At 40.5% G+C, this 12,480-nt stretch overlaps 1 protein-coding gene across 3 annotated transcripts; it reads left to right on the forward strand.

The window, feature by feature from the left end:
- Positions 1–181: 181 nt before the first annotated feature.
- pdcd10a (programmed cell death 10a) lies at positions 182–9,094 on the forward strand. 3 transcript variants are annotated; one of them, XM_071896725.2, is made up of 8 exons: positions 182–547; positions 2,773–2,978; positions 4,507–4,560; positions 4,862–4,979; positions 5,919–6,045; positions 6,978–7,056; positions 7,195–7,277; positions 7,708–9,094. In XM_071896725.2, exons 2-8 carry the CDS (start codon positions 2,889–2,891, stop codon positions 7,787–7,789), a joined length of 633 nt encoding a protein of 210 aa, XP_071752826.1. In that variant the 5' UTR covers positions 182–547; positions 2,773–2,888; the 3' UTR covers positions 7,790–9,094. The 3 variants fall into 3 exon arrangements, with proteins under 3 accessions (XP_071752826.1, XP_071752902.1, XP_078140476.1); XM_078284350.1 differs by lacking the exon at positions 182–547 and adding an exon at positions 2,031–2,047; XM_071896801.2 differs by lacking the exon at positions 4,507–4,560.
- Positions 9,095–12,480: the final 3,386 nt, after the last annotated feature.

A 12,480-nucleotide genomic window follows, 5' to 3' on the forward strand; every position in this document is an offset into this window, starting at 1 on the left:
TTAAAAAAAGACAGATAAATGTGTACGTGTTTGGGATTTGAAGTCCATTGTAACGGTCTTTATAATGATACAGCATTGAGGAGAGTTGCCCGAAAAAACTACAACCCACCTCTCGTGCGATACCAGCTGACAGCTTTAAAACCCCGCCCACTCCGGCTCTGTGTTTGCCTTTGGCTACAGTTTTGTCATGCAGAAAACTTCCTGAATGAGATACAAACCACAACAAGAATAGCTGGGAATTTAATAGCCGTCCACATCTAACGACCATAGAAACAACCGTTCTTATTTTCTTTAGCTGACGGTTAGCTGGCGTTACCACGCTAGCATAGTTACACTGTTTTGCCACCAAACACGTAACGTTAGCTAGCAATATAGTTAGCTAAGGACGGAGTTCTGTTGATCACCTGCTCACAGCTGCTAACCTAGCTGGCGAAGCCAACGTTACATAGCTATTGTTTGTTTTTTTACTTTATCCATCTCTGTTTCACCGACACATCGCCACTCTTCTTTAGTATATCGCCCTGGATTTACCAGCGGCAGCTCGCAGGTAAGTCTCGTACAGTAACAGTCATTATGAGCCCTCTCCATCACCAACATGAATTTCAGTCAGTCAGATTAAGTTATGGACTTGTGTTGGATAGTGGACCTTGTCTAGCATATTAACGTCATCTGTCAGGTCATTAGCTGTAACCACAAAGCATTGTAGATGGTGTGCTTTTCGACTTGTAGGCTAAATGATTAGGATAAATGATTATGAACATGTAAATTGGACTACCTACATCCGACAGTACGCTGTACTGTATGTGCCAACAGTTTCAAGTAGGGATTGTATTAACGTTACTTGATACATACTTGTCCTGTCTTGTATCCCTTAGTGATTGCTACACTGGCCAATGCACACCAAATTTCTTGAATTAATAGATCTCAAAGTTACCACCACAGCAAAATCAGGGTGCTTAAATCTTTTCAATGTCATTTATGCCTATGTATGCCTTCACCTTAGGTAGGTCACTGTCAGGGAGTCTTAAGTGTCTTGGTGGCTTTGAGCTCAATTTGTAAAGTAGCTAGATGGAAATGAGCCAGACAGACATGCAAAACTATTTGGCTGTGTGGCCTTTTTACAGTCTGTGGTTGTAACTAGTCAGACGGTTAAACTTGTGTACTTGACACAGGAGGATGTGTAATGGTCTGCATAAATAATTCAAGAAATATTAGTCCTGTGGAAATAAGGCATACACAGCACCAATAATGATAATCCAGGGACAACATGACAGGTATAACAATTTGCTCAGTCCTCTAGCCCATGGCCCATTTATTAAGTGGTGAGCTGGTGCAAAATCATTCTCACTAGCCAGAATTTGACCTGGGTTTCATTGAAGGGTGACGGTTGCATTTTAAACTCTACTGATTTGTAGATTAGATAGAGAGATGCAATGCTGTTTATGAGCACTGCCAGTTACTAATTTTGAATATGTGTCTTAGGCACTAGAGATTGAACCATCAACCCTTTAACTACTAGGTGACCTGCCTAAGCAACTTGCCACACTTGATTAGGCTATATAATTACAATTACAATTTCCCATTTGGCAGATGCTTTTATCCAAAGCGACGTACACATGAGATTTTAATACTACACAAGCAAGGATAATTAATCTCTCTTCCTAACTATGAAGATAAAGATAAAGTGATGACCTTATCTATATTGCACTGGATTTAACAACACACTGTAAACTGCTCCTGGAACAGTGTTCAGCCAAGTTTCTAGTAAACTAAACACCCTGCTAATAGTGGGTGTTGGAAAGGAACTCCGTCATATTGTCAGGTAGGCTGGCGGTGACTCATTGGAATCTAAGGTCACATACACACACACAAAGTTGGTATGCAAGTCAGTGTCCCTGCCCTCCAATAGCACGCAGAAATCTCTGTTCTATAAGTTATCTGTTGTGTGGTAAGTTGAATGAGGAATGAGGGCTTATTAGATACTGTAAAGGTGTAAGACAGCGGGTAGTGGCTGAGGAAGAACTGGTCCTGGAGGTGTCAGTCACAGGTGAGTGTGTTGCGCATGTGATTGAAAGAGAGAGAGCATAGGCCAATGAGAATGCTAAAGAGGTATCGTCATTTTTTCCTCTTATTATATCCTCCAGGATTCACTGGCTTCCTTATGATAGGAGTAAGGTAAAAATCCATAGAATATGTATGCCAATGTGCTTTGTTTAACACACCAATTTATTTTAAATAACACTGGAGATTGCATTCCTTACTCGGCTGTGAGTATGCCTGTTTTGTCACCATCGTACCCAAAAGCACAGTAAAGAATGTACTCTTGAGTATTATGGCTTTCTGCGATTACCAATGCATGTGTGCTGTCTGAAAGGTTTTCTACAAAGTAGTAGGCTATACATGCATATCAATTAAAAAACGGACATAGAAGGAAAAATTGCTAGGAACTAGCTCTCTGGTTACCACAAGAGTTAGCATGGCAACCAATTCAAAATTTATTTATTTTTTTATGGGAAGGAATGGAAGGCGTTGTTTATGGGAATTGCCATAAAAGTTCATCTGCACCTTGGACCAGTCAAATTGCCTCCCTTCTTTCTCGCTACAAGAACAGTATGAAGAAGAATGTACAGCATGAATATACCCAAAATTTAGGGGGGTAAATTCTTGATTGTATTATTAACCCATTGTGTGATTTTTATCTTCTCTTTTCCTTTTTCTGTCCTGTCTGTCCATCACCATCCCCTTCTTATTCTCCTCTCCCCTCCTTTCCAGGTCCTTGTCTGCTCCCATTCTGTCACTCTCTGTGAGTGATTGAATGTGGTGAAACACACACACACACACACACACACACACACACACACACACACACAGCCATTGATCGGTCAAGGATGACCATGGAAGACATGAAGAATGAAGCCGATACCACCTCAATGGTCTCCATGGCTCTCTATACTGTGATGTATCCTGTCTTTAACCAGGTAAAGAATACAGAATTACCGGGGGGAAAAAAGGATAAATCACAGCTATGTTGTATAAGAAGGAAATATGGGCGGGAGCTACGCAAGTCGAGCAGAGGGAAGGCGTGTGTTGTTAGTGACAATGCTAGTGCAGGTTGACAGTGAATGGGATTTTGAGAGGGTGGAGTGTCTTTTGGGTTACACCCTAGCAGAACAGAAATAATGCCAGCCAAATTAAACAGGGAGAGAGTGGGGTGATATCTAGAAGGGAGAGGTTGAGGAAAAGAGGAGGAAGAGATGGCAAGGATGAGTGAGACCCATATACACAGTTTGTTAGTTAATTAACAAAGTGAATTGACCAGAGAGCTGGTTTTAACACATGGTTACTCTGTGCGTTTGTATATGTGACTGTTAATGTGTGGAGGTTGTGTTTGTGTGTGTATATGTGACTGTGTTCTTGCATGCTTTTTTTTTTCAAGTTCCTAATGAGAGAGTTATGTAGATTCTGGGTTCGTTCTTCTTTGTTCTGCTTACGCATGCAGTTCGATGGAGTTCATCTTTATTCATTTTGTATGTTTATCTTACTGGGACAATGCAAATGATCTTTCCTGTACATGTATCAGACTTAACAGAAAAGGCTCATTTTAATTTATAGTCTCAGGCTAAACAAAAAACAGCACCCAAAAAAATGGTACAAGTCCAACAATTTAAAACTATCAAATATACAGAAGGTTAAACAATGCAGAGTCAACAAACGTTACATCAAAAATGACAGGACAAAGAAAACAAATGGCCCATACAATACATCACGTACTTGAGGAAAACAAACCCAAAACAAATCAAAACAAAACAATGGGCCTCATTTATCAAAAAAGAATACAAACAAATTTGTACAGAAAACATTTTTAAACTCTGAATCTAGGCTTTTTATGTAGTACATAAATGGGTAGCACACAGATACTTGAAGTGTAGAACCGGCTGGTAGGACTCAATCGTTAATTTCAGATTTCATTGTAATGCAGAGTACATGGTCATTGTGTTCTAATGCTGACACACAGTACAATTTGAAACAAACCTTTTACAGCCCAACTCCTTGTGTCAGTTCATCCCACATGTCTGACTGTTGATAACCATACTTTACTTTTTTATTCTGTGTTTTGTAATGTTCTTATCTGTGACACTTTCAGTGAAGCAAGATGGGAAACGGGGTATAGAATGAGATTGTCAGTCAAACCAATACAGTTGCGAGTATGTGGTGTGTAGATTGGCAGGACTACGAGGATATGCTAGTGATGAGCTCCCCAATACCAGAATAGACTTCTATTCCCCTGAGGTTTAGATGGAGAATACAGATGGACTGAACACACTTTTTCACAATACAATAATGCAGTGTCATCTTTTGATATTGCAAGTTGCCTGGCTTGTATGTACTTTCTGCGTAATGAAATTTCAGGGTAGAAGAAGGGCCATGAAAGAGCTAAGCTGTGTGTGTCTGTGTGTCGCGGTTTGTGTTAATGATGTGTGTGTGTCTGTGTTACATAACTTGCAGTTGGAGAAAGTCAACTTGTCAGCAGCGCAGACCTTGAGAGCAGCCTTTATAAAGGTAAAAAAATTGAGTAGTTTTCTTTTGTTAGTTTGTTTACATTTCGTGGAGTGCACTGCCATCCTTCTCGCAACCATTTTTACTCTACTGAGGCAAGCTGAGCCCAAAGCCTTTCTGTCTAAATCATTTTGGAGTTCACTGTAGCAACTCTGTATTGATTTGTAGATTATATAGATTTTATTGCCACAGCACACCGAGGCCGGCGGTGATTACTATCAGCGCAGCATGGTTTACGTGCACTCAGTTACTGTGTGTGTGTGTGTGTGTGTGTGTGTGTGTGTGTGTGTGTGTGTATCTCAAGGCAGAGAAGGAGAACCCGGGGCTGACCCAGGACATCGTTATAAAAATCCTGGAGAAGAAGAACTTAGAAATCAACTACACAGAGTCTTTACTTCGCATGGCTGCAGATGATGTGGAAGGTAGGGAGTTGAGTGCTTGGTGTTTGTTTTGTAAAGTTGTGGAGACAGAGGAGGAGGGAGATGTGTGTTCACTGTTCTCAGTAAGGACAAGGATGAGGAAAATCTTTTTCCCAAATCAAATTTCTACAACATAGGACAGCCATACAACAATTCCAGCATACAATTTAGGTAAATAATAAGAAAAGCTTATAAAATTGGCTAATATTAATGCCCTGCAAAAGCACTTTACATGTTCTTATATGATATTATATTGACTCCTGAAGGAGAAATTTGTCTTTTCGCTTGCTGCCCTCTGCAGAGGGGGTACAGAGTACAAAGTAAGCTATAGATGAGAGCTCCTGGAGCTGGTGGGGATTCACTGTGTTGCTCAAGGACACTTCAGCAGGGCAGGAAACACTTGCCAGCCAGGCCTGGCTCGGTTTTGTGTGATGCCCCAGTCTGTTTTATTACCATGCTGCATTAGCCCAACTGTCCACTGGGTGGAGCTGTTTCTCCACTAATCAGCCCTCCTCTCCTGTTCTCAAATGTTCCTTCGTTTCCCCTCTGTAATTGAATTCCCTGTGCCGTGTACAGTGATTGATGGTAGTAATGAATTCACACACACACACACACACACACACACACACACTTTGGATGAATTTTAAATGTACCTCCTGCATAGTTCCAGGCACAGCCCAAGTTCTACCTTAATCCTGCCTTCTTTTGTCAAACTAATCACTGTCACTTTGACGTGTGTGTGTGCGTGTGTGTGTGTGTGTGTGTGTGTGTGTGTGTGTGTGTGTGTGTACGCACACATGTACACTTGCTCATGTTGTTTTTTGACATCTGTACTGTAGACATGTGTTTTCACATATGACCTTATTATGAATTGCTTTATTTCAGTATCCTCTGTAGCTTTGTTTGTTTTTGTTGTTTGTTTCATCCTGTGGGCGTGTCCAGAGTTCCTGATCAACAGGCGGGAGGTGGAGTTCCAGGAGCTGAATGAGAGGGCCAGAGCTCTGAAACACATCCTCAGCACAATACCTGATGAGATCAACGACAGAGTACGCTTCCTACAGTCCATCAAGTAAGACAACTCAGTGTTTATGTTTTGTGTGTGCACCAGGTTTAATTCTACTTGTGAGGTCCAGTCTAACTCTCTTAAGTACATTGCCAGAAAATGTCTCATGAGGACATTTTTTTCCAGCCATCCCAATGGGTGATAAAAGCTTATTTTAAGGTTAGGGGTAGAATTAGAAGTAGCTAGATCAATGGGATGTACTCACAAGTACAAGTGTGTGTAATAGAAATTAGCAAAATTCCTATTGTCACAGAAAACCTGGAACACTCATAGGATTTGAAAATTGTGTTAAAGTAATGGATAATGGCACACCTGCAGATGGTTTGGCACGTCATGGAAATTGGTTCATTTTTTTTCAGCTGGTCAACCCTAACCCTGTAATGTCAGAGTCACAAGTTTACATAGCCAACACAAGACCAAATCAGTAGTTCATTCAAATATCCACCACAAACATAGATGCTGATATTAGTTTGCTCTATAATTGCTCTAAATTGCTTTATATGTCTTGGGATAGTCATGGAATTTGATGGCAAAACTGTAAGATCCCTGCATGCCAACACACACACACACACACACACACACTCTCTGTTTTCTTGGCCCAATGTGCCATTATTTTGATCAAATTCAATGCTCTTAGTGAGTCACTGCTTAAGTTACTTACCCAGCGGAAGGCTTAGAAATGAAATCAATTCAAAGGGAATGCTAAAAAATTAAAGTTATGAAACGGCACATTTCAAGTGCAGACGAGGGGAAAAAAAGTTGAAGGTGAAAGGATGTTTGTGAATAAAAAGAGGAAGAAAGGGAGACACAAGCGGGATCAAAGAATTGTAGTTTCAGGCTATCGCTGCCTGATGAAAACTGACAGATTTTCAGATGTAGTTGTTTCACATTAGTTATTTGTGTGTGTGTGTGTGTGTGTGTGTGTGTGTCATCGACAGAGACATTGCCAGTGCCATAAAGGAGTTGTTAGACACAGTTAACACTGTCTTCAGGAAATACCAGCATCAGAATAGACGGGTAAGTGCAGAGGCAAACACACAGTCGCACTCACCCCCCATCCCACCGTATACACACACACACACACACACACACACTCACACACACAGTGCCTGTGAAATAACTGAAGCTGAAAAGCTGTCTGTATTTATTGGTTAGGCTCTGGAACAGCAGAAGAAAGAGTTTGTGAAATACTCCAAGAGCTTCAGCGACACTCTCAAAACCTACTTCAAAGATGGAAAGTAAGACACCGTTTCTACTTAATTCTCTCTTTTTAGGACTCTCTCTCTCTCTCTCTCTCTATCTCGTTCTCTCTCTCTCTCATGCTCTCTCTCACGCTCTCTCACACTCTTTCTTTTTCTCAGTCGATCACATGCACACGCAGTCACTAACACATAAATAGTTATACACACACACACACACACACAGTCACCACCACGTAAATGGCTGTCGTTTGATCACAAGCCGGCTTCTATCAAATCCACCATTGCTGAATAATTCCCTTGACCCATTTCCCGTGGATTCACGCTCGCTTGTATTCTCAGAAGCCTGACGCTCTCCATTCCAGCCAGATCAAAGTGTGTTCTGGATCAATCCTAATATTGTTGCCATGGTTTCTTTGCCATATGATTGACGTGTGTGTCCTTGTGTCTCTGTCACGCTTGTTTCCAGGGCGATAAACGTGTTTGTCAGCGCCAACCGGCTCACCCACCAAACTAACATGATCCTGCGGGCCTTCAGGACCGTGGTGTAGAAGCCTAAGAAGACACACACACACACACACACACACATTTATTATTATTATTTTTTTTTTATCAGAGAATAGGTGATATGAGGCTTTATAATTTGTAAAGACATTTTATTATTATGGGCTGTATAATTTATACTTTTATAGCTTTGAGGGGAGATCAGGTAGTTTGAGGTTCAAAGTGAATCCGTTTGACAGTAATTGCCAGGGACTTTTAACTCTTTTATGTTGTTCTTTTATCCGTTTCCTAAGTTGATGCTTCTTGATTCCTTGATATGTTTCCCCCTCTATTCAGTACTTTGTTCAGTAATACGCAGGTTTGGAAAAGTATGAAAAAAACTGATAATTTCCACGTCCTTAAAAGTGGGAATACCAAAAATCAGAAAAAGTAAAGGGAAAAATTGGTGTTCAGTCCCAAAGCACATGATCACATTTTGTGTAGTTGTAGATTCATTGTCATGTCATTGTTATTTCTTGTTGTAAAGTATAATATTCACTTTTAGAATGGTATAGTCTAGTTGACACTAATATTACCTGCCACTATCAGCATACATCATATTGAACTTCAAACCGATATATTCAAATCCAGTCAAGAAAGTAAGGTCTGGAAAAAGTAAGGACATTTATAATGGAAATTGTGTTCAGTCTGTTTTCCTTTTCTTTCCTGTTTTTTCCTTTTCTCTTCTTCTCTCCTGTGCTCCTTCACTCAGTGCATTATAGACACACACGAGCCATCCGGGTGCTTGCGGTGTACAGTAACTTTGTGTTTGTTGATGTTTGTTAGTTACAGAAATATTAATTCTTAACATTTTAAATTTGCTAGCAGTGGAGATAATCCACTATTTAAAGGGAGACATCGCTTAATATGACAATAGGCGAAGAAAAATACAAAATGTACAAAGTGCGAGCCTTCTAGGCACAAATACAGGTCTTTGAATTTTTAAGTACATAGTTAACAAGTTATTAGAATTTCCATCCAGATCATAAGGAGTTAGAAGCCAAACCAGTTATGATGTAGCATATGTCAAGTTTACACAAATGTATTTAACTGCAAATGTGTAGCTTCTCTTTTTCTGTTTTTCTTTTTTTCTTACATTCTCTATCTCTCTGATTCTTGTTCTGATTCTGACCCCCTAAAACGGGCATGGACACATTCCTTCAACCAAATGTAAATAATCTACTGTGACCTGAGCTTTCTCTCACACTCTGACTCGGAGCAACGAGACATGATGATGTGTGTGTCGAACAAAAGCTTTGAGTCGCAAAGTGAAGTGTTCCAAATAAATGAGTTTCAACATTTGGGAAAGATTTTCAAAACTGGGTCTCGCTTCAGATTTGTCTTGCATTGTTGTATGAAAGTGGTTCATTTTCAGTCAGTTGCCCTTACATTCTGTTTCTTCGACTGCACCTCTTTCCTCCCGGTACTTAGATCCCTACCAATTTTTCCCATTCCAGCAAGTTCATTCTTCTCCCTATATAATAGTGGATTCTCCACGGTGGATTTGTGGAGGGCTATTTTGGGCTCTGTACTGGCTCCTACCCGCGTTGCTGTAATCCAATTGTGAAAGCGTTAATTTTTAAAGCTTTATTATTGAAATTGCTGAGACCTCATTTTCTGATCCTGTCGCCGTTGACGACCGCTGTAATCAGCTAATTCAAGTTATTCCAGGCCATTAAGTCATACGCAAGAATCAGTCTTGGTCACTGGAGGGTGAGAGAGAGAGCGAGAGAGAGAATCTTTGTGTTGAATGTATAGCTCTGTGTGTGTGTGTGTGTGCATGCTTGCATTCATACAGGCAATGTATGTGTTTCAGTTTGAGAAATCCCTAAGAGAGTTTGAATGTATTTTTTCCTCATTAGCTGTGTGTGTGTGTGTGTGTGTGTGTGTGTAAGTAGAGCAGGGAGTGACCCACAGGGTGCAGCCACTGTGAGGATGTCCTCACAAAGGGATCTGAATAGTGTTATAAAACTCTGGCTGTGTGTTTCTTTTATTTGCGTCCAGGTCCACAGCAGTATTTTTCAGTGGCTGTAAAGTATGTACACTTTTATGACTGGCAGTAGAATGCTAATGTTCTTCTGTATTGTGTAGCTATGGTGTGTGTGTTTGTACGTATGTACGGTGTATATCTGTGTGTAGGGGGTAATTGTACCCTACTCTAAGATAAGCTTCTCTCCAGTGCCTAATCTGTGAATAGAGGCAACACACACACACACACACACACACACACACTGGTACACACAGGCGATAGGGCCTGGACGCACAAACACAACGCTTTTTGACTACTTGGTTGCCAGGAAACTTAGCCTGAGTCTTTGAGAGTGAGGGATAATAAAAGAAAAGAATTGTGTGTGTGTGTGTGTGTGTGTGCCTCTGTCTGTGTCGCTGTGTGTGTGTGTGTGGCCTCTGCCACTGTCTGGGCTTCTGGGGGCAGTTAGTTAACTCTCTGTGGGAGTGTGTGTTGCAGCCAGAACTGTTGGCGAAGATTGCTTCTCTGCTGGCTTGTACTCAACCTGTAGAGACAAAACTGCGACTCTGCTCTGCTCTTACAATCTGCTGAGTTCTGCTCCGGACAGACCCGTCCAAGGCCAGGAAGACCAAACAGACCGAAGATTTGTTTGATTTGCCATAATTTGAATAAACAGTGAGTTTTACTACTTAACCAACCTCACCACCTCAAGACACAGGGACTCTGGGACAATCTGCTGTGGATGCCCATCGTAGGCAAAGAAGATGAAACGGGATCTCTTGGTATGTTTCAATTGTCATAAATTGAGAAATCGTGCACTCAGCCTTACTGTTCTACTTTTTGATGTTACCAGGCCTAGAGCCTTTCATCATACAAAGTTATTTATAATTGTTTCTCAGTCTGTTGAGAGTGGAAACAGACGATTCTCGACATGGCTAACTTTATGACTTGCTATCAAAAGTTTAAAATGGATTTTGAGATTTTTTTCTAAAGCAATCCAAAAACATTTGTTATGGATGGAAATCTCCGAGAAGAGGATGAGTGTGTACAGTGCTAGATCTTTTATCTCACTTAGCCCCACCTCTTTGTATGCATCTACAGGACAGCACAGCACTCCACTTTGATTTTACTTTTTTGGAATCATTTGTATTTAAATTGCAAAAATGTTTGCTGGTAATTTATTCCCCAAACATAGAAGCAAAAGCATTGGTGGTAGTTTAAAGATGCATGACAAAACTTGATAAGTAGGATTTTTCTGCACCCAATGACTGAACTGAACTCCTGATAGGAACCCCGCGCTGCCAGTTTCAAGAGTGGTAAATGAGGACCTGCAGGGGGCCATTTAGAGTGAACCTTAGAAAGAGAGAAGCAACCCTCGGAAAAAAGGTACAGTATGACAAGTGGGCCTGGTTTGGCAACTGATATGACTGCACTGTGGGTGTTATTTTTCTGTTCATTTCTTCATCTTTTCTGGTATTACACAGTTCAGTCTCAGTAGGGGGTTTGAATAAGAGCAGAAGTGCTTGTTTTTCACACATTAAATGCAAATAACTTTATTTTCCCTGTATATGCATACCAGTGATTAGCATACAAAGGGAATACTCTAGATATATTTTAGCTTTGTTCAAACGGCACTGTGTATGTCAACACAACTGCTCAAAAGACCTAGCACTTGAACACCTATAGTATCTGTGCTAATTTTATGGCATTATGTAATGTGACTTTATTAAGCGAAACCATGTCTTTCAAAGAACTCTGTATAGTTGGTTTAGTGTTTTCACCTTCACAATCAAAACATTAGGGAATGTATTGTGTGATATAAAAGGATAAAAAATAGGCTCTGTACCTTAACATGTCCCCTAGGTTTCAGAATTTTCCTTTACTACTGTTGCATATACTTTACATCCCATACTCCTGTGTTCTCCTATATTACTTAGTCAGCGAGGCAGTGGCAAATAAAAAGGTGGGTAAACTATGACCTCAAGTCAGCAATCACAAGGAAATCAACCACAAATATAAACAGAAATCAATAATGGTTTCAGGACAGCATTTCTCAAAAGACAATACCTTCATAAATCTTGCCTCAGTTTGAAGCTATTTACTGTAATGTATACTATCAATGTGGGTGTGGGTTTCCCCTCCACTACATCCCTCGTTAGCATATCCTAGAATGTCAATAGGAATCTAGCTCCTTTTCCTCTCATAGAAAACTTCCAAGTCTCCTCCATTGTCTTCACCGGTACTTTAGTTGACAACATCAATGAAAAAAGCACATTTCCAAAGAGTCTGTGGTGCTTTTGGTTACTGTGTTGGCTAATTTAACAAACTTTACTACCAGCCTGTAGTACTTTATTCATTGCCTTACATTACAAGGACTTGAAATGATTTGGCAACAGACCCCAGCCTATAACCATTTCTAAGACATAATTTGGGGACCCGTTTTAATCTTCACCCACCTTTGGGCCCCAGCTCAGCCTTTGAAAACCACTGAGCTTGAGGAAATTTCTATTGAAAATGAAAGACATTTGCACACTATTCAATACGGCCGTGTTTGGAGAGAGTGAAAAGAACCAACAACAGAATCTTGTAACCCCGCTGTATGATTATGGTGCCATGACAACCCACTGTGAAACAGATATGGAACGTTATTAAGGGATTAAGAGACCTGAGAACATTTGTCATGTAGCACCTAGAGATGTGGGGAATGTATTATTTGATGGTGAATCTTCA

This window comes from Centroberyx gerrardi, chromosome 6, assembly GCF_048128805.1.
Source record: "Centroberyx gerrardi isolate f3 chromosome 6, fCenGer3.hap1.cur.20231027, whole genome shotgun sequence".
NCBI classification, from domain to species: domain Eukaryota; kingdom Metazoa; phylum Chordata; class Actinopteri; order Beryciformes; family Berycidae; genus Centroberyx; species Centroberyx gerrardi.